General features: G+C 40.5%; 1 protein-coding gene across 1 annotated transcript in view; it reads right to left on the reverse strand.

Moving 5' to 3' along the window:
* CD109 (CD109 molecule) overlaps window positions 1-21179 on the reverse strand; it is a gene marked incomplete at both ends in the record, with an annotated part of 76132 nt that overhangs the window by 43246 nt on the left and 11707 nt on the right. Inside the window, 6 exons of the mRNA XM_084285099.1 lie at window positions 155-251; window positions 2441-2525; window positions 3180-3219; window positions 10895-11020; window positions 11167-11397; window positions 15327-15355. Coding sequence (XP_084141225.1) covers window positions 155-251; window positions 2441-2525; window positions 3180-3219; window positions 10895-11020; window positions 11167-11397; window positions 15327-15355 — 608 coding nt within the window. The remainder of the gene's footprint in view (window positions 1-154; window positions 252-2440; window positions 2526-3179; window positions 3220-10894; window positions 11021-11166; window positions 11398-15326; window positions 15356-21179) is intronic.

The raw sequence follows: 21179 nt of genomic DNA on the forward strand, positions 1-21179 counted from the left end.
AAAGTTTTATTTTCTAAAATTTAATGCTATTCAGGCAAGTCACTCCAGAGACAATGCCAGCAGAACTCAGCACTTGAGAATGGTCCCAGGCATATTTAACCTACAAAAGCAGACAGAGCCTTGGAGTCTGCAACACTACTAAGGAAGGACCCACCTCCAATGTTTTTGTTATGTTCTTCTTGTTTTTCCAGTAAGAGACAGGCAGGCAGGTGACTGTTACAGTTCCCTTCACTGGCTTTCCATATGTATACCTGAAACACACCAACCAAAGTCAAACAGTGCACCATCTCTAGAGCTTGGGTTCTCGAAGAGCTTTCAAGACAAAAGATTCAACTAAAACACATTTTTCCTCAGTTTTGAATATGACCAGAATGTATTCGTACTTTGAACCATGAAGTTTTCAGCACTGAGACCAGTTTATTGACACTGAAGTCAGAAGCCCAAAACCTGGAGAACATACATAGATGTCAGAAGTGCTGCCCTTTGCTACACATGAGCTCATCAAGTTTGTTATTATTATAAGGGGCTTTATAATGTAGGCAAATTAACTATGCTAAGCTCAGCTGGAAGCAAGTTATTGCACAGAATGCCAATGTAGCATCATAACTAACACGCAGTAGAGTGAAAATGGGATGTGGGAAGTGCAAGTGTTATGTTTCCCAAGTGCTGCTTGTACAAAATGAGAGCTTTCAAGATATTTATATTCAAATTATTTAATAATTACAGTGCAAAAAAAATCATGGCATTACTGGTCAGCAAACACAACCAGCAGCTGTAGCTAACTTGTAAATTGTAGCATACTCACTTCTTAGAATGCCATTAGCAAACTGTAATCAGTGAGTAGTAATAAACTAAAAATTTTGCTGAAATGTTTCTAAGCTATATGTAAGAGAAATCATTACATTCAGACCTTACAGAACAGACAAAGGGGAGAAAAAAATCATTCTTATCCAACAGAACTATTGCATTCAGATATGATAACTAAGTACTTTAAATTGGTACGAATTTGACTGGCAGCCACTTAAGCAATGTCAAAGCTGAAAAGCAGAGGAAAAGAATAATCAAACAGTATAGCTACAGGAAAAATGATGACCACACTGTCTTGTACCTGAGCTGCAGTCCTTTCCAGCAGACCTAATTACAGTAAGAAGCTGCCATTAAGCCTGAAATGATACTGTCATTTGGTAGCATCCTGCAGTTAATCTAATAGCAGTCCAGAGATGAGAAGGGAAAAAGATTTTATGGTATCTACAAGCTTAAATGACATGAAAAGTCCTTGTATACAAAGACATTATGCCTATAAAAACAGTCAGTAGGAATGAACTCATTCCTTGTAATTAATTATGACATATCAGTAAAACTTTGGCACTTTGTCTCAGACAATTCACTGCTGTCCAAGTCTGGATTTATGCAGCAGACAGAGACACTTTCAAATACCTTATGAGAGCTTAACAAAGAAGTATCCTGTGGCAAACCAAAGCAACTTAGGAAACAGAATTCATATTGGCATATGCTACACTCCAGAAGTAGCACAGAATGGGGGGGAATCCACTTTTTTTTTTTTTTTTAATTGCACCTTATGAGAAACCTATATGGTTTATAGTATCAGGTTACATTGCCTCTCATAAAGGAAGCTTTCTCCCAAATGTTTAACTGTTCCAGTTAAACAGCTTCTTAATCAATCATATCTGTATTTCACTTAAAAGTACCTGTTTAGAAAGCATGCATTTGTATGGAATTAAATAGCTCCAGAAAGACCTTTTCTTTCAGGTCTTCTTGAATGGGTTTATCAAATAGCTTTACTTGGCTCTCCTCTTCCCAAAATAAAACTAATTTCCCTTTGAGATTAAAAAACAAAATACAATTTTTACAGCAGTTTACAATGAAATCTAGTACTCTACAGTGAAGTGTCTTCTGAACTACTCAAGAGTTTTTAATTATTCGGCTATTTATAGGTATAGGTCTTTTGTTTGCTGGTAGAAGCCTGTACTTCAAATCAACAATGTTGACAAACTGGAACAAGAAAGATGCAAATAGAAGCTTGAATAATTTTCCAATTGGTCTAATAAAACATAGTTATTCTACGTACAGACCTTGATGTGGTAAGTTGGAGAGAGCCATAAAAGAGACATATTAACAACAAAAACGTCTCACAACGCACATTATAAGCAGAAGATTCATGAAATTTTATGAATAAGGCAACTGAAAATATTTTGGCTGTAGTCTATAAATAACTATACCCAACCAAAAAGGTGCAGCTAACAGTCTGAAGATCTATCCAATATGGCTACACAATGACTAAAAATGTGAGGTAGACAGCTAGTTTAGATTAGAAGGTGCTTTGTTAGCATTCTAAATGTAAGTTTTTGCTTTCAAATTTACAAATACACAATATTTATCTCAACAGTGAGGGTGACAATGGTAACAATGTTTTACTTACTTTGCAGTGACAATACCACTTACATCTTCCTCTCTCAAAGAGTAGTATAATGGTGTTGTTATCATAACATCAAATTTTGGTAAAACTAAAAAGAAAATTACACAAAGTGTTAAATTCACATAAAAATAATATTTTTTTTTCTTAAAGTAAAAAGGGTTGAACATGTGGAATATAAGGTAAGATATAATTTTAACCCAAAGTGATGCATGCCTCATTTTAAGACTTTCTGTCAAAAGGAGAACACCAAGCATCACAAGAGCAGCCTGTGCACACACTTGTGTGGCTGAAGTATAAAATATTTATTTTTCCTTCATCACAGCAAGCTTGTAGGGGAAACAGTAACCGTTCATCCTATTCAGCCTTAACAGAATATTCAGCAAGCTTTGGGACTGGATATTATACAGATATTTTAGGATGAACACGTTGCCTACAAGATCCTGGTAAAACAAGGACAACTGCATCTCAGAGGCTTAAGATAAGTATTTTCAAGATTGCATAACATCCAGACACCACAGCAGTAGGTCATAATAGCTAACAGAGATAAACAGGGCAACTGATAAGATGATGTTTTTTCTCAGGACAGACAGTCAGTCTCAGAGAAGCAGATTTGAAAAGTAAAATTTCTAGGAGTATTCAAAAGATTTGTGTTAGCCAAGGGAAGCTAGACTCCAAACTCTAAATTAATGGAGACTTCATTACCCATTCTGGCCACTACTCAATGCCCTTATGTAACACTTACCATATTCCATCACTTTAAATTTCTGATAATGAACTTGACCCTATTGAAAAAAAAGTAAGAGCATATAAAAAACTGTGGTTGGATTAGCAAATGAAATGTATCTTTTAGGCCCAAACCCACCCACATTCAGGTTAAATTACAATTGCTGAAATGATGTAAATTACAGCTCAGCGATCATCACCTCCTCTTACAGAGTTCCTGTAAGAACCAGTTGTAGGAATTTGCACCACAGAAGAATGCGGGAAGCTCACATACAGCATACTCTAGGTATATATAATGAAGACCTCAGAGAGCTTCCAGTCTGTAGACATCTACATACAGCTGGTTTCTGTATAAAAAACAAATATCTGAGCCAGATAGCTTAGAACAACCTAGCGTAAGTACTTACAGTAATCAAGATGAACCACCACAAACCCACCAGCAGTATCTCTACAAGCTCATTCAAAATTAGCTCAGGTATGTCTGTGCAAAAGGGAAGCTCCTGCAGTCTATCTAGAGGACTATTTTCCTATTTATTTATTTATTTCCTGAGTTTTCTCAGAATATGTGAAAGCCTACTCCAGCAGATTTTTTGGATTTGGTACCTTAGACACACATTCTTGGAAAATGAATTTTATTTTTTTCTCCCCCCCACTCTTAACATAAACATTTAAAAAATATAAAAAAAAAAATAAAAAATCAGCAGCTAATTTTGTTCTTTGGTACAACAACAGTTGACCCAAAAAGTCATGGTACTGAGCCACATTAACTTTGCTGTTTGCTTTCTTACTCGATTGTTCTTCCCAGCTAGGGTGTGAGTAATTCTGACCAAGCACGCAAGTCCTTTGTCTGCAAACATATAACCCTTATTCCACGATTTTTTTTACAGCATCATGTCAGAAGCTGCCATCAGTAAGGGAATGGCATGGAGTGCCTGGAACTGGAGCTCTGAATCTCAGCTGGTCTGCTTGACACCAGGATTCCACTGGAGCAATGACCAAATACTCTAACAAGGCTTTTTTTTAATCACTAATAAACCAGACTGTGCCTCATTTCACCATATGGGAAACGTTAACACATTCTTTTGTGATAAACAATGTATCAATGACATAAACAAAGACTAAAAGAGTTGCTAGCATAATACATCTTTTGCCCATATCTTGCTAACCTTTTGATATTCTCAGTTCCAATAAACACATGATGTTGTCAACAGAAAAAAAAATATTATATAAGAACAGAAATACTTCTCAAGAGTTTTATTTGAGGGAAAAAACACCGATATGTTACTTATGAAATGTTCATGCCAACCTTCATCTGAAAATGTGAAATGATATAACAAGGATTTGGATACATGTATATTTTTAAAACTTTGGCTTTAAAATAGCAGTAATTAAAAAAATAATAATCCAAGAACACTTTTGCCGTGTCCACAAATCTCATGAGTCAGCTGACAAAATTTTTTTGCTTGGCTCAGAAGGAGATGACTTGAATGGTCTCCCCAGCACTCCCTTTGGATGCCCGCAAGGGCAGGCAGCAGCTGTCACCATGACCAGAGGAGCTCCTGTGTTGGGACGGGGAGTTTGGAGGAGCTCCCGTGCTCAGACAGGGCGTTTGGAGGAGCTCCCATGCTCGGACAGGGCGTTTCAACACAAAGGCTCTGCTGGCAGGACTGCAGGACACAGAGGAAAAACAGCCAAAAATAATCCCAAGCCTTAAGCAACACAGGAGCAGCAGGAGAAGGAAAGGGTTCAATCCCCTTTCTTTCTTTCTTTCTTTCTTTTTTTTTTTCCCTCTAAAAAATAAAAATAAAAACCTCCAAGAGGAAAATCTGAGCTCAGCTGGGCTGGAAGAACAGGCTGAGAAACTGAAAGAATCTCCAGTTCCCGAAGGACAGGAAGGGAGAGGCTCCTTTCAAAAGCTTGTTTGCCTCTTTGATGAAGACCCTTCTGAGACATAGGGAAAGATCAAGACAGCCATCTCCTACTGACAGACTGTCTGTTTTCCAAGGTTAATATCACTGGCTGCTGTTCAACTACATGATGAGGTTATGTTGATGTGGAGCTCAGAAGTCTGATTATGTCTTCATTGAAGATGAAGACTTTGTATCAAGATTTATGAAGTCATACAAAGTCTTCATTGCTTATTTCCAAGAACAATGCCATTCCTGCAAGTACCAAATGTGCTATAGTACCTCAGTACCTCTACTAGCTAGAAAGCAAGATGTGGACTGATACTGCAGGGAAAGGAAAAGACCCTCATGGGTCATCTAGATCTGACCACCAAACCAGATTTCTCACTAACACATAATTTTGGCCAAACTGGTTTGAAATAGGCCAAGTAACATCACTTCAAACACTTTGAAACATTTTAATTCTTCAGGGCAGGGCTATCTCTCTGGTAAATATCATTCAAATATTTTGAAGTGTACTTTGTTAAACTAGTTTCCAGGAGTGGTGGCTCTCAAGTGTTTAGTTACATACACAATCCAAGCAAGAGATTATTGTTTTGTTTGATTCAGCTAGGAAAACAATCACGATGCTTATTCCACTTGTGCTGCTTTACTCTGGTCAGGTTTTTTGGGGGGGGTCTCCCATTTTGCTATAAACCAGCATTTCTTAAACCACAAGAGACCCATAATATTCTGTGCACATTGCCCATAGCGTATCTACAGATTAAAAAAGCAGTGCCAAAAAGAGACCCACATAAATATTCTGACACTATACAGATGATGGAGCCTCTCTGTGTTTGAGCCTTCAATGCTGCAGACCTTGACATCTAAGAATCACTGAACAACTAAGGCCCAGGTTTTGCTCTGAAATGACTGTCTTGTCTGAAGTGATTTGGGTCCAATCCAGCAAGTGAGATGACAGGTTTTAACTTCTTTGGCACCCCCAGATTTTAACTTCTTTGGCACCCGGAAGATCCTGAAGTGAACATGGCCTAGATCCACCATGACTGGCTTTGATGCACTTCCCCAGCTACAGTGTCAGGCCAGGCTCCAGGTGGCCCAGGCCAGGAACACCTCAGCTTCTACTGCGTAGCCAATTAGTGGAGCAGGCCATTACCTAGAAGGAACTAACTTAGCCTAAGCTTTTCATGACTACTTGATTTTCACATTTTGTGTCCCCAAATTTTGTATGAATTTGCAAAATTCTGTTCAAATGCCTTGGCATGTTCTCCAGAAACAAAGCAGTACCACTAGTATCACCAATATGCACACCAAAAGATCTGATTGAGTATCACTGCTCATTTACAAGATATTGAATAAACAGAAAAGTCACAAAGAATGTATGTATAGTCTGATTCTGCAAGATAGCGACATGCAATGATGTAAGTAATGATCCAACCTCAAACTCATCAGATCTAATGAGAAATAAATGAGTGATCTACAGGTAGAACACCACAGAATTCACAGTGAATACATTATAAAATACATAAAATTTCAGAAGTTAAACAATTCAAACCATGAAGGACATGACTTAATGATAAATCAACCCCAGATGAATTTGAAAGTTGATTTACATCTGAAGCTTTAACAAAAAAAAACTTCAAAAATATTTTAGAAAGTCTTCATTGCTCCTGAACAATTACTACTCTTCTGTAGCTAAATTTCCAAATAACAACTGTCACTGATTACGAAAAGGCCTAATAAAAAAGACTTTTAGATGGAAAGGCCTGCTACAAAAACTCAACAACTAAAAGACTTTCAAAAACAGGCTCCATAACAGGAAATATAAGATATCCAACAAAAATACAAGGTGGAGACTTGGCAACCAGACTGTAATCACTCTGTCTTGAGTTTTCTTGGAACAGCTCTACAAACACCTGAACTGTTATTAAGATGTTTAATAGCAGCAAGCATCCAGAACATGATTTAAAACAGGATTCAGCACCAGGATACTTCCAGGAACCCAAATTCTGCACACTTGGGAACTGACCTTTATCCACTGGAAGGGAGGTGTTACTTACAGATTTAACGTCACTTTAAATATGAGAGTAAAAGCAGAGATAAAAAGGTTGGACAGCTGACACTTTTAACTAGAAAACTCAGGCCCTGGCATCGGGAAAGCTAAGTCATGCAGAGAGCACCCTGTGCTTGCCAGCTGAAGGTGTTCCTAAAGCCATGAGAAGATCCAAAGGCTGTGTAGGATCTCATGGATTAATTACTGTGGATCCAGGGCTAGCAGTACCAGTTAAGGACAGGTAAAATATAACTACAAAAATGCTAATTCCCACCAACCTGCAGCACATACATATACTTAGTACTCCTTAGCAGTAGAGCCACGTTCTTAGTGACCTCTGTTATCAAGAAGGGATTGGTGAATGTGCAACTTTATGTATGAGACAGAAAAACCCATACCTCCCTTGATGGCAGCTTCAGTCCAGCAAGGACTATCCAGATTGCACTTGGAGCAATCCGAGTCACTCACTTGCTTTCACTGAACACTGACTCCATTTCCACTGACTACAAAAGGAACTTCAACACCCAGAATAACCTACCTATAGACATCTACACACTGTAAACCTCAAACTGAATCCCACCCTTGTACTACAAGCTCATTTTTAACTAAAACCAAAAGGAATTTCCCATCACCTAAATTCTTCTCTTCCTTTATTCTGCAAGGTTTCTTGCAGTTTTCATTAATCCAATTTATATATAAAGATACACTGTGCTTTCTCTCCTCTATTTTAATTTTCCTTTCGTAGAGTGTAATGACAGAAGCCATTTATCCTGGCCTCCTTTTATCACAGTTTGTTTACTCTAGAATTCAGCTACTCCAGCCGTCTGTACAATCATAATGCATCTTCCAAAGAGGCAATCATTCTTGATGCTAAAACATCATGCAACAGAGATTCCCTCACTTTTTTTTTTTTTGTTCTGGTGCTTAAAAGCCTGATCCATAATAGCCTGAAAGAATTTAATTCTTCATCAGTGGAATCCCAAATCACCTTGACAGATGACAGGTTTATTGTTTCCCATAATGCCTCAATTATGCTTTACTGTTAAGGATATATTCACTTCCTGCTCATCTTCTCAAAGCTTCCCACAGTGATATTCAGTAAACCACGAAGAACTATAACAACACACATTAAATGCTTCCATCTCTGCCACATAATCATTGTTTCCACATGTTATAGGGCACTGCCACCTCTGGAATTTCATTTGTTTCTAACAAACTTTGAAAACTTTTTCATACTGTTACTAACCACCCAAAGACCTCATCCCTGGGGTCTTTGTATTTCCTACAAATATGCAAGAGTTTAGACTTTCTCGTTTAGATTTGTATCTATTAATTCCCTCTTTCTCGCACTTTTATTAAATGCTGTGTTTCTTAAAATATGTACTGTTTTCTTCATTTTCACTGATGGAGGATCCTGTTTCTGTTCTGACCAAGTTCATCTTTTCCCAAGAGAGTATTCTGTTAATTGTACCAAAAGCATTTTGCAGTACTTTTCACCTTGAATTATCAAATAGATCAACATACCCTAGTTTGATGGGTATTATCCATGTCCTTGGATATTATTCACGCCACTGAAGTATTTGGAGCTCTATTAAAGACCCCAAAGATGGCATTCAAGGCCACACTCAATGCTAGAACACTAAGTCTTAAAAATTAACAGTAGGGAAAACTGGATGTTCTTACTGAAATATGATAAAGACAACCTAGGGTTGTCTAGGTCAAACTGGGTACACCCTGGTAGATCTAACACAAACCTAGGCCAAAGCCCAGTCTTTGGCAGAAGCCAAGATTCAACACCCAGAGCATCACACCATCATACCAACCAGGGCTAGCAGTCAGCAACACAGTGCCAGCCTGAAAGTAGGCCTCCTGAACCAGGGATCAGAGCTTTTCAGTTCACAGTTCTTAACAGGCTTGCTTCATTGAATTTGTCTGGCCACTTTTTTTGATCCCATGTGAATTGTCAGCATTCACAACATGCACTCATGATGAGCTCTACAGTTCACTTGTGCCATCTTAATTGGTTTGAAATTGTCCTCTACCTCCTTCACCTGGTGTCCTCTAGCTATCTATTGGAAGAGACAGTGAACAAAATGTTCCCTATTTATCTTTTCCTCATTATTACTCATGACTTGAGAGACTTGTTTTCCTGGCTTACTGACATTCATTAACCTTCTGTAGTACATACTTCATGGCTAAAATTTAGAGCACCATTATTTCCTATCATGTACTAAGATCTAACTTCACTTGACTGTTTTCTCAGCTGCTTTATCAGTCCAGATAAATCTTTCAATTTAACTTTTTTTTTTCTTCCTTTTTTGGAGGATGGGGAGGGGTGTTTCAGGAGGGCATGACACTTTCACTGAGACCAGCTGCTGCCATTCCTTTAACAGTGTCTTCCTGACTTCAGGGTGATTTATCACATAGCAGATAGTCCAAACAAAATTTCACAAACATGTTTTTTCCCCCTGGCAAGACAGCTGTTGAAGAAGCCCATCATCATTACAAGCCATGTCTGAGCCACACTTCTCCTCCTCCTGAAAAATGCCTGTGCATTTGTGAGAGGGGCTGCACTGCAAACCAGATCAGGGAGCTGGTCTAGGTTAAACAAAGGAAAACAAAACTTTAATCTTCAAGCTTTTCAATCTGGGTCATTTCCCTGACGTACTTTAGATCTCAGCTTTATTACACATGCCTCAGCGCTACCAAGAAGCTGTTAAACAGCAGCACAGGGATGCGAAGGAGTGGCCAAGCCCAGGAACAACTTAAAACATTTTTCCCAGCAAAGACAATAGTGCCGAATCCACACCCGCATGAGAAAGTGTTTGAAGAATCCGGTCCTGATACTCATTTGAACACCTCATGTACCTCAGCCTACAGAAATCTATAAAGCGTATAACTGTTACTGCCAAATATCATTCTGAAGTTATACACAGTCAAATGCTTCTGCCCCATCTTATTAGGAATCATTGCACAGTCCTGTTTGTACTTGCTAAATGTCTCTGAGCAGTCACTGTAAGCCAGTTCGGAAATGTAGTTCCCAAATTACAGGCATTTAGAGCAGTCAGAATAAACTTGACACACACACAATCTTGAAATCTCCAGCTATTTCTACAGTGTATTTTCCAGTGTATGAGATCTTCAAGGATTTGGACTGATAGGACTGTTACCAATAGCAACACACACAAAATAAATTATACCAGGTTTGTTATGCAATAGTTCTGCTATATTATTCGCCGTTTCTATTTTGCATGGTTATTTTTTCCTCAGTAACTCTTGAGTCACCATGAATTGGTAAAACACCACTAAAACTAGACAGACATTTGTAAATGACAGTCTTTGATTCCACACCCCCTGAGACACTGACTGGCTGAACACCAGGGCACAATGAATTTCTGTATATTCGCTTACAAAATAAGCATAAGGGTGTTTCACTTAAAAAAACAGAACTCCACAAGCTCTTTCTTTGATAGTAACACTAAAAATCCTTGCCTTTTGAAATAACACATTTTAGAATCACAATCCAGACCATAGGATAAAATATGTATTTTTACGTATCTATTTTTTCTTTTAAATATATTTCCTTACAAAACCATACAGTACTGAAAAGCTTGTGAGGTTTGCATAGTTTCTTCAGGTTTGGCACGAAGGAAGGATTTCTCCTCATGGTCCATGCTTATTTATGGTTTTGCTTCAGCAAAGTAAACATAGCTTTATTCACATGTATCAGGATAAATGAAATCTCTCTATAAGTTGGCAAATGTTAATACTCACATTCACTTCCACGTCTATGGACCAGTCTCCTAGTGGAGGGTTCGTCGATAACTGGAATTTTTTCGAAACTATGCCCAAATCACCCTCCTCTAGCAGCCACTGCTGAATCAACTTCTTCCGAGGGTCCTTAAAAAAAAAAACAGGCTGCATGTAAAATGCACGAGGCCTTGCTAGCAAGATTTAGATAGCAATACATATGAACTGTATTTGGAATATGGTGTTGGAAGACATGAGAAATTTCAATGTATACTGAGGTTCCTGTGGATACTTACTCGTATATATATATTGAGAGATGCTTTGTAAGGTTTGAGATCAGGATAGACTGTGACAATTCGAAACATCACATCCTGTCCCGGTTTATATGTAGATTTGTCAGTCTGGATGAATACAGAGATACTCTTTGCTGTGTATATCAAGCTGGTACGGTTCGAGAAAATGCGCTGGCCATCAGCATGGCCTTCCACCAGTAATTCATAATCACCAGAAGCACTGTTCAAAGGCAGCTAAAAAGAAAATAGTGACTCATTGTTAATTATATTGTTAATTAAGATATAGCTGAAGACATCATTATTCCAAAAACATTTGCTATTAAGGTTTCTGACATGCTCCTGAACAAGTCAACTTATGTAAATACTCAAAAAGAACAAGAGGATTGCAGGACTCTGTCACTACAACAATTACATAAAAGCGTGTTCTCAGAAGCATCATTCCATAATATTTCTACATGATTTTTACTAGTGATCAGATTTTCAATAATGTGAGTATCTATGTACCCAAGTACCATTCATAGACATGCATGCATTGAGCTCTCTTTTCTTTCTACAGTTATTGGGAAATTTCCTGCATTTGATTCTGGGGGCTATTTTTTTTTCAGACTTTGTCATTTTCTGATAATAAATATTCCAGAAATAAAACAGCCGAAGAAGCTACATGCGGGCAAGATGAACACGACAGAAAGAAAACTCTGCAGTTCTTTTTACAAGCTTTACCTTCACATCTTTTAGGGCAGAAAAAATAAATTCGGAAAGAAAAATCTCCTGAGGAGACAGGTACTGTTTTTCAATAGCAACTGACTGGTTTTGTCTCACCTCCGTAATCTAATGATTCATAATTCCGGCACATATTGCAGCTCAACTAGTAAGATAATCATTCTTCCCAAAATATTAAAGAATAAAAGACATTTTGTATGGTTAGCTGAGACGCTTTATTCAGGATAAACCCTGAAAGTTCTTTCTGTGCTGGCAGTGAACGCAGACAGACATCACAGACAGGCAAGGAAAGTTAGATCACATAGGACCAGAATAAACATGCACAGGTGTCTCTCTAGTGCCCAGAAGAAATCTGGAGCTCACAAGTCAGATGGACCCGTTCATTTCCTGCAGTTAGATGGGAGGAATCCCACCCACAGTGGGTCTAAAGCATCTAAAGCAGCACTGAAGCAGGACACAGAGACTTCACCTTGAGCAGAGCCTGCACAGGCAAGGAATGACCCCAGGAGCATCCCAGCCCGAATGCTGGCTTCTGTACTGCCATCTGCTTGGGAGCATCTCTTTGAAGATGGAACGGGTTTAACAAAACATACAGCTGGTTCCAACAAGTAGCACTGCTAAAAAGCTTAAGAATTGCATGCTTCTGTTTGTAGTTAGAACAGTAAATCTGGAGTAAAGCCTCTGAAGTCAAGACAACTAAAGCAGACAGGCTTACATTTTTCAGCACAACATATGGAAATTAAGCTCTCCTCTTGCATTGGTAATGAAAATTACATCTGTTAACTCACCAGGCACAGCACTTCAAAAGTATCCTACCAAGCTCTATAATGAAACACTGTCTTGCTGTCAAAACTAATTTTAAGACTGTACAGTGAGGTAATGGAATTTTTCTCAAATGGAGAAAAATACCACATAGTAATAAATAAGGTAAATGCAAATGTCTGTACCAAATACATTTCTTTCTCTGTGTGTTTACCTATAAACAGGAACTGACTACAATTTCATCCCTCTCTGTTGACTTTCTCTTTTGAAAACGAAGTCAGAAGGAAAAGTCAGGGAAAAGGGAAATAAACAGGCTCTTTTTTTCCCCCATCCATGAGCAGGCATATGATGACACAGGGAGAAAAGGTACCCTTTAAAATCTGGACTTATATAACCAAACTTTAGGTGCAAAACACTAGATTGAAATCGATTCTGCATTTGCTTCAACTGCAGGTCTTTGTATCCACATTGCCAAGAACATATGATTCACATATTTCAACACTCTCAGACTTCCTCGCCAAGTATTCTGGAATATATTAAATAGGAGCAACAGCCTTAGTTACTACATCTGTCAAATATTACCTCAGAATTAATTCATATAAGAATATTACCGCTTATTAAATAAGGTTTATTCCCTAAGAAGCAGACAGGATTCCCTACAAGAACTCCCAGAATCATTATAAACCTTCAGAGTCAAGATGGTGAGAAAATAAGCTTGTGTTGTCTCATTGTAGCAGTGAATAGTGCTCTTACAGCATTATTTTAACATACTTGCAAAGACTGTCTTTGTTTTCTTCTTTACAAGTCTGCAATCACCATTTACAGATCTCATTTATTTTTCTGTAGCTTTTCCCTATTGTGAATAAAGCAACATGGGCTGTTCCCCTCATCTTTAATTTCTTGATACTTTGTATAGTATCTTATATATGCTATTTTTTATATTGCAAAAGATCTTTCCTCCCTGTAACTTGGTGACAAAATTGCCTGTTTTATCTTTCTTGATGTAAAAGACAGAGACAGTAAAAGTTTACATTGCCGTGGCAGTGTATCAGGATGTCTGAGGAGTACAGAAACCCAAATTCCAGTGCACATATCCATGCTAATGAAAACTGAATTAACACAATGTTTCTGGAAGGTCAGTGCTAAAATAATGCTAACTATTTACCTCAGCCCCATCAATTCCTTCTGTAAAAGGGCATTTCTCAATACAACTATGAGCAAGGCAGCTTTTAACAGCAGCTATTAGGAACTTACTGTGGAAACATTTTATCTTCGTAGATACACCCCTCAGCTGAATAGTATTACTATCCTTGTCTTGGCACTCCTAACGTGAGAGAGAAAGAGGCCATCTCAAGCACTTCTCCTGACCACACCAGCCACCCTCACGAGCACCTAGACAAGGAAGCTACTGTCTCCTCTGGAAAATATGACAGCTGAAACCAGCAGCTCATTACCCACCTTCTGCTACCAGCCAAGCACACACTGGGCAGTACATGAATCTACCATAACTACATGAACAAAAAAACCACCACAGGTCAGGTCCAAACTGTGCCTGACCATTCCTCTCCCACCCCCACATCACACCCTGAGCATTCAAGAAGCATGGCAAGAGGCCTCAAGGAACGTATTGTTTCTTTAGGGCTGTGGTAAGGCGAGTTGGCAAATTTAGATCAAGCTCAGTACATGGTTCCCCATTATATTTATTGAACACTTGAAGTGCTCTAAAAGTTTTTCAGTTTGGTTATCACAGTATCTGTCTCTTACTACCAGTAAAGTGATTATGGAATTCAATTTTGTAGAAGGCTGTGAGACATAAGGATGCTTTAAGACTGAGAAATTATATTAAGGAACTTGCTAATTTAACCTATTTTGTTTTGAACTGAGTTGTCTATGCCTGCTAATTTATGGTTTGTACAGATAACATTGCAATCTAATAGTCTTCATAATGTTGAAACGCTCATCACTGTTTATCCGTTTATCAAATATTTTCAGATTATTTTATCTGATAGAAATTTTGAGATCAGAATCCAAACCCACTGGATTTAGGGATTCTTAAAGGTGTTAAAAAATTAAGAATTTGATTTAAAAAAAAAAAAAATACTTTTTTTCCTGACAGAAGTACCAAATTCTTTATATCAGATTTTCAAGGTAAGCATCCAGGACTATAAACTGACAACTTCTGCTCAATAAACAACTGCATTATACATTTCTGTTGACTAGTTAATCATGTACTTCCACTGAATGTGCATTTACAAATCCTTAAGATGACAGGGTATAAATACAAGCAATGTTTTTACTTAAAATTTACTATTTCTGTTATTACTTTGCACAATTATTCAGCTCTAATTAGCCTTCATAGTGTGTCTGGAGTAGGGATGTAGGTATCAGCCAGCAGGAAAAAAAGAAAACATACAAAGCCAAGTTCTGGACTCAAGTTTAATGACAGCTTGTGCTGATGCTGGAAGTCAGCTCACATATCCTGTAATTACTTGTAACAAGCTGCAGAGCACTTAATTTGAAAACTCCTTGGCTTATTGGTCAGCAAATACATTCATCTGAGAAAGTGAAAATAGCCAAGATCACATATAAAAATACATCATCTCATCAACATTAGCTGCTGAAAAGTCACAGGCAGTCAATTTTTTTTTTTTTTTTTAGGAGGGAAGGAAAGAAATACTTACTACTGGAAGAACAAGAGTCCCAAAGGAATCTAAATGAAAAGGAAAAAGAAATATGACAGTGTCACAAAGCTTATAAAAACTGAATAAAATATCCACGTTATCAGGTTAATTAGTAGAGCAGTGCTCCTCCCCTTTTCCCCCACTGCCCATAATACCCATCAGACAACTGAACCCCGTTGATGCGGCTCCTCCAGAGCCTGGTGCATTCAGACAGCCTGGTAAACCAACGTGAAACTGGTGCAATGGGCTGGCCAGCACGCAGCTGACTGCTGCCAAACAACACCTGGGAAGAAAACTGTAAAATAAATATCCCAGAGCAACTGCTGCACTGGTCAGTATTGTACATGTGCGGGTACATTTCTCATTCTCTGTGCAGGAAGCAACTGGGGGAAGCAAGGATCTGGGATCAGCTACTGGGGTAGACTGGGCTTCAAAGACAGTTTGCTGGTGGGATCCACAGTGAGTGCACACGTGTGTGCAAAGGGGTCTGAGCACCAGAGTCTGGAGCGAGGCAGTGGCCAGGGGGTCTCGCACACCCAGCTACCAGGAACTGGGGAGATCACGATCCAGTGCTAGCTGCTGGGCAGACTATTTATGCCCTGCTACTGCAGAGATCCATGCTGTGGTCACGTATATATGTTCCCACTAACCAGAATCCTTCAGCCTGATCAGCCAGAGGTAAGGTAACTGGGGCTGTTTGCGTGAATGCTGAGCGTGCCTGTGTTGGTCTGTGCGACCAGCCGCTGGATGTACATACCACATACAGGTATCCCTGTGTCTGTGTGCCTGCTGGGAACATGTGCCCAGCCTCACTACTGGCTGGACCTGGGGCAGCCCCTGCCAGCCTGCTGGATTTAGCAGCTCCCTAACAATCGCTACTGTCCCAAAACCACTAAAAGAAGCAGACGGAACAGCACAGCCCAGAAAAGACTGAAATGCAATGCTCCACTTAAATAACGGTCTGCAGGTGCCAACAGAGTCCCAGCTGAGAGCTACCTGAACAAGGAGGATATGGTTTGGCCTCGCTCTCCTTGAAAACAAATCCCCTCTCGGGTATGGCTGGTCCAGGACCAAAGCATTCCTCTGCTCCTGCAAAGAAGCTGACTCCGCAACTCCTTCACATGGAAGAGAAACCCAGGGTATTTTGTATTAATCTCTTCTTCAGCTAAATAGTTGACTACTTTTCATAGTCATTTTTATCAAGACAATGCTTCCAGAAGGAATTTAAAAAATATATAAAAATAAAGACTTTAAACTGCATGCTATTAATGAAAGGCAAACAGTGAAAAAATCCTTAATCCTGGGCATTCCCTCTAGAGGTAATGACCTCCCTGGTGCTTTCAGTGCTAGGGGGACAAACAGAAAAGAAAGCCAGTGTGACAGTCTGTCTGTGCTGAGCCACTACCTCTACAGCAACTAAAGCTGCTTCTTCACTGGGCTCTGGCCCTCAGCCTCCTCTTCGCCAGATAGATCCCCTCTGCCCCCTTCCTCTTTACAGGGTTGATGGAAGATGTGCAATACAGCCTGGCAAAAGGATCGACTCCAGAGCAGTCCTACAGCAATAGCATTTCTCTGTTTGGTGGGAGCAGATGCCCACGTTCTCCACTCAAACATTTTCCTTTACATTCTGAAACACACACACACACTGAAACATCCTTACTGTCTATTCAGGTTTCTATTCCACCCCAGTTACTATTTGCTGTTGATTCTGCAGCTCAGATAAAGGTCAAAATTTACAAAACCCTGCACAGCATTTACCACCCTTAAGCAACAAAGCACAAAGAATTAACCATCCTCACCCCATTACAGCCCCTTGGGAACGAGTAACTAGCACGTTTAATGTGCAGGGGTTAATGTAACTCAATATTTTAACTACTTCAGATAACGTGGCCTCAAATTTTCTCACAGTCCAAATAAATGTGCTGTTAAGATCCTGGATAACATAACATCCTGGAGCCATTAAGTGCCACAGTTTTTATTTTAATTATGTAATGTGCTTTCTCTTGCTGCTTTTAATGGTGTTGCCTCTCGGTATCATTACATCTCACATCTAAACATGACTAGTGTTTTACAGGCTTTTTTGGCTGAGGTTGGAAAAGAGTGGCACCTCGTGGCTGATAAAATCTGCAGCCATTACCGTTCAGCCATATTTGACCATTTTAAAGGCAAAAACATACTTCAACAATTTTCTAATTAGTGCCATAAAATTTAAATGGGTACTGCAGCCACTGCAGGATTTGCTTTTCATGTATCACCAGAAATGCTTTGGAATTTCCACTCAGTTACACATTTTTATAACTCCCATAAAGAGAGAGACTGACACCTATATTTATTGTGAGCATAAAAGCATTCAAAGATGAAGCAATTATTTGATATTTGAACTCCAATAAATGTTAATTTTAAAAAAAAAAAAAAAAAAGCCATTTCTCTGACAGTGGCAAGTAGAAGGAAGTCGTGATGGACTGAAAGCAGTGTGTTCCTGCTGCTGTCGGAGTGCTCAAGGAAAAGCCCCACTCAGCGTGTACCATCTCGCCAAATTACAACCTGGGTTAAACCAAATGACTCACATCCTGCAAACGATGTTTGTGGGTAGCACACTTCAGTACTTTATTCTGGTATCCAACGGTTTAACAAGGATGGATGGCATCTGGCCCTAAGCAACACAGCTCCTTCCACAGTATGCTACTGCTGAAGCCACAGTTTTTCCCTCCCATCCCTCTGTCCTCTTCACTAGAGAAGCAGCCCATGCAGTTGTTGACTCTCAGCAACCCCACCAGCCTTCCAGGTTTTCCAGCCAGGAGTCTCAGGCAAAATACACACGTTTTTTTCCCACCAGCAAGCAGAGTGGGCACTCTGGCCCACCACACAAAGGCAAGGAGCCCCAGACACAGCTGAGCTTGTTTGGCACAGAAGCGCTGGAGAGCCACTGGCAACAGAAGAGGAATTGCACAGAGCTGCAGAATACTCAATGTGCAGGTAATGTAAATCCCTCTCACCTAACGACATACTTATTCCCAACACCTACCCAAAGAACTCTGCACCTATTAAGAAGGGACATCATTTCACCTGAAGGAAGCCTGTGTCTTCCTAACTCATGACTGTTAACCAGTGTCCTGGTTTTGGCTAGGATAGAGTTAATTTTTGTCCTAGGAGCTGGTGTGGTGCTGTGTTTTGGATTTAGGGTGAGAATAGTGCTGATAACACGCTGATGTTTTAATTGTTGCAGAGCAGTGCTTACACCAAGCCAAGGATGTCTCAGCTTCTCGCTCTGTCCTGCCAGCGGGCAGGCTGGGGGTGCAGCAGGAGCTGGGAGGGGACAGACCCAGGACAGCTGACCCAAACTAGCCAAAGGGATGTCCCATACCACATGGCATCATGCTGAACAGTTAATACAGGGGGGCTGGCTGAGGTCGGGGAACCACTGCTTGGGGACAGTCTGGGCATTGGTCAGCAGGTGGTGACCTTTTTGAAGGGATTATGATATTTCACCAGTAAAGGAGGCTGGATGCAGGACAACTAGCAATAATAGAGATGTTATAAAGCTACCTCCTGAACTTTTTCTCAGTTGTGTAACAAGAGCGTGACTAACGCTTCTCTATTTCCCATCCCTCTACATGAATAAAGCTGTGCTAAAGCTGAGTTTTATACAACCACAACCCAGGACATTGTGACACCAGGAAAAAAAAAAAAAAAAGAAAGAAAAAAACAACAACAAAATCTTTGATGCTACTGATAATCAGTTATCAACAAGAGAGGAACTCAGCTTTACTTACAACATGCCTGAGCAGGTATGCACATGGTCAGGTACTGCTACACAAGCTTTAATCTATCCAACACAGACAAACATAGCCATGGCTATAGCAGTGGCTTCAGTACCTTGTGAGGCACTGAATACAGATCTGATATTCATGCCACAGTGCACACCTCTGGCTTTGTTTCCTCTGCCACCTGCACCAATGTGCACACACTGCAAGGGCAGAGGGCTCATTGATCCGCGCAGCATCGCGCAGCATGCAAAGCAACCGGACCTGGGACAGAGCAGGCACCGGGCAACTTTCTAACCAGAATGCTGCCTGCTTGCATCCATCTCCTAATAACAACTAAGGTACAGCCATGATGCAGATGGGGAAACTGCCGGGGAGGAAGGAGAGTTATATCACAGCCCTTTCCCCTCTGTGCAACTCAGAAAGCATTTACCTCCTGAAGAAAGCTGTGTTAGGGAGCTGTCTGGCTCCCGTGATAAAGCCCAGAGCATTGTCTCATTCCCAGCCAGTGAAAAATCATACAACAGGCTCTGGGGCATTAGGTAATCTCCCAGTTCATGCCACTACGTAATTATTTTGTTAGGAATCGAGCAGCCTTGGCAGATCGGGAACTCTTTGGTGTTGTAGCAAGTCTCCCTGTCCTGCAAGATTTTCCCATGTTCTCAGAGCTTCTGAGCCACCTCCCACAGCTCCACTCAGCTGCGCCCAGAGGTGGCTACAGACATCCTCAAGCGAGAGCAGCAGGCAAAAAATTTCCTTTATGTCACTGCTGAATTGCTGAAACGCACCACATTTTTCCATCCGCTCAATGAATTTCAGTTATATTTAATGGTACAGCATTCCCATGTTTTTAGGAGCTAACCACGGTCCAACCTCTAGCAGGCAGCTTTGCCCTGCTGGGACCATGTAGCTGGACACTATCTCCCTCCTTCAGCACATCCCCGTGAGGGCCGACTTCAGGCATTAAATACAGCTCCCAGCAATTACAGGTGGCTAAGTCCAGGCGTAGAAATAGGCTTAACCAGGAGCCCATGGCAATTACTCCACCTGAGCTGAGCAGCACAGAGCAGAGGACGCTTCCTCCTGGCTCCCCACCTCTGCTCTCCGCAGCAGAGCAATAACCGGCACTGCTGCCACACACCATGGAGAGAAAGACCTGGAGCAAGCACAGGTCCCTGCTGCTGTGTGGGCTTCACTCCCAGGTGGGAGCCATGCCCTAGATGAAGAGGGAGGCAGGAAAAATTCAGGGGTCCATTCCACACTAATCCTGAGGAAAGAAACTGGGTGGGGAGGGGGATCATGACATTTCCAGAACAGGCCTCCTTCCTCATCACTCACAAAATGGCTACGAAGCTGGTGAAGGGCCTGGAGCACAAGTCCTGTGAGGAGCAACTGAGGGAACTGAGGGTGTTTAGTATGGAGAAAAGGAGGCTCAGAGGAGACCTTATTGCTCTCTACAGCTACCTGAAAGGAAGGTGTGGGGAGCTGGGGGTCAGCCTCTTCTTGCAGATAACTAGTGATAGGACTAGAGGGAATGGCCTCAAGCTGCACCAGGGGAGGTTTAGGTTAGAAACAAGGAGACATTTCTTCTCAGAAAGAGCAGTCAGGCACTGGGACGGGTTGCCCGGGGAGGTGGTGGAGTCACCGTCCCTGGGGGTGTTTGAGGAAGGCTTGGACGTGGTGCGTAAGGACATGGTTCAGTGGGTGACATTGGTGGTAGGGGGATGGTTGGACCAGATGATCTTGAAGGTCTTTTCCAAACTTTGTGATTCTGTGATCCTATAAAATCACTTCACATACACACAACTCCTGAAACTTGTGGTATATTCGATAAATACTGCACTGAAGAAATATACAGAAATACTATGGAAACAACACCCGCATTGTCCAGCCTCCTTTTCTATTTCTCTTGTCCTTCGCATTTAGGACAATCCAACAGAAGAAGAAAAGAAGACTGCAGGGCAGTGAGATGTCACCAGCATGAATGGCAGTGGGAATCAAACTCTTTTTAACATGTTACCACCATAACATTTTTACAGGTCTAACAGTCCTTTTAGCAAAGCAGATAGGTAGAACATGAGGGAATGGC

Source organism: Netta rufina, assembly GCF_964035555.1.
Source record: "Netta rufina genome assembly, chromosome: 3".
Lineage (NCBI taxonomy): Eukaryota > Metazoa > Chordata > Aves > Anseriformes > Anatidae > Netta > Netta rufina.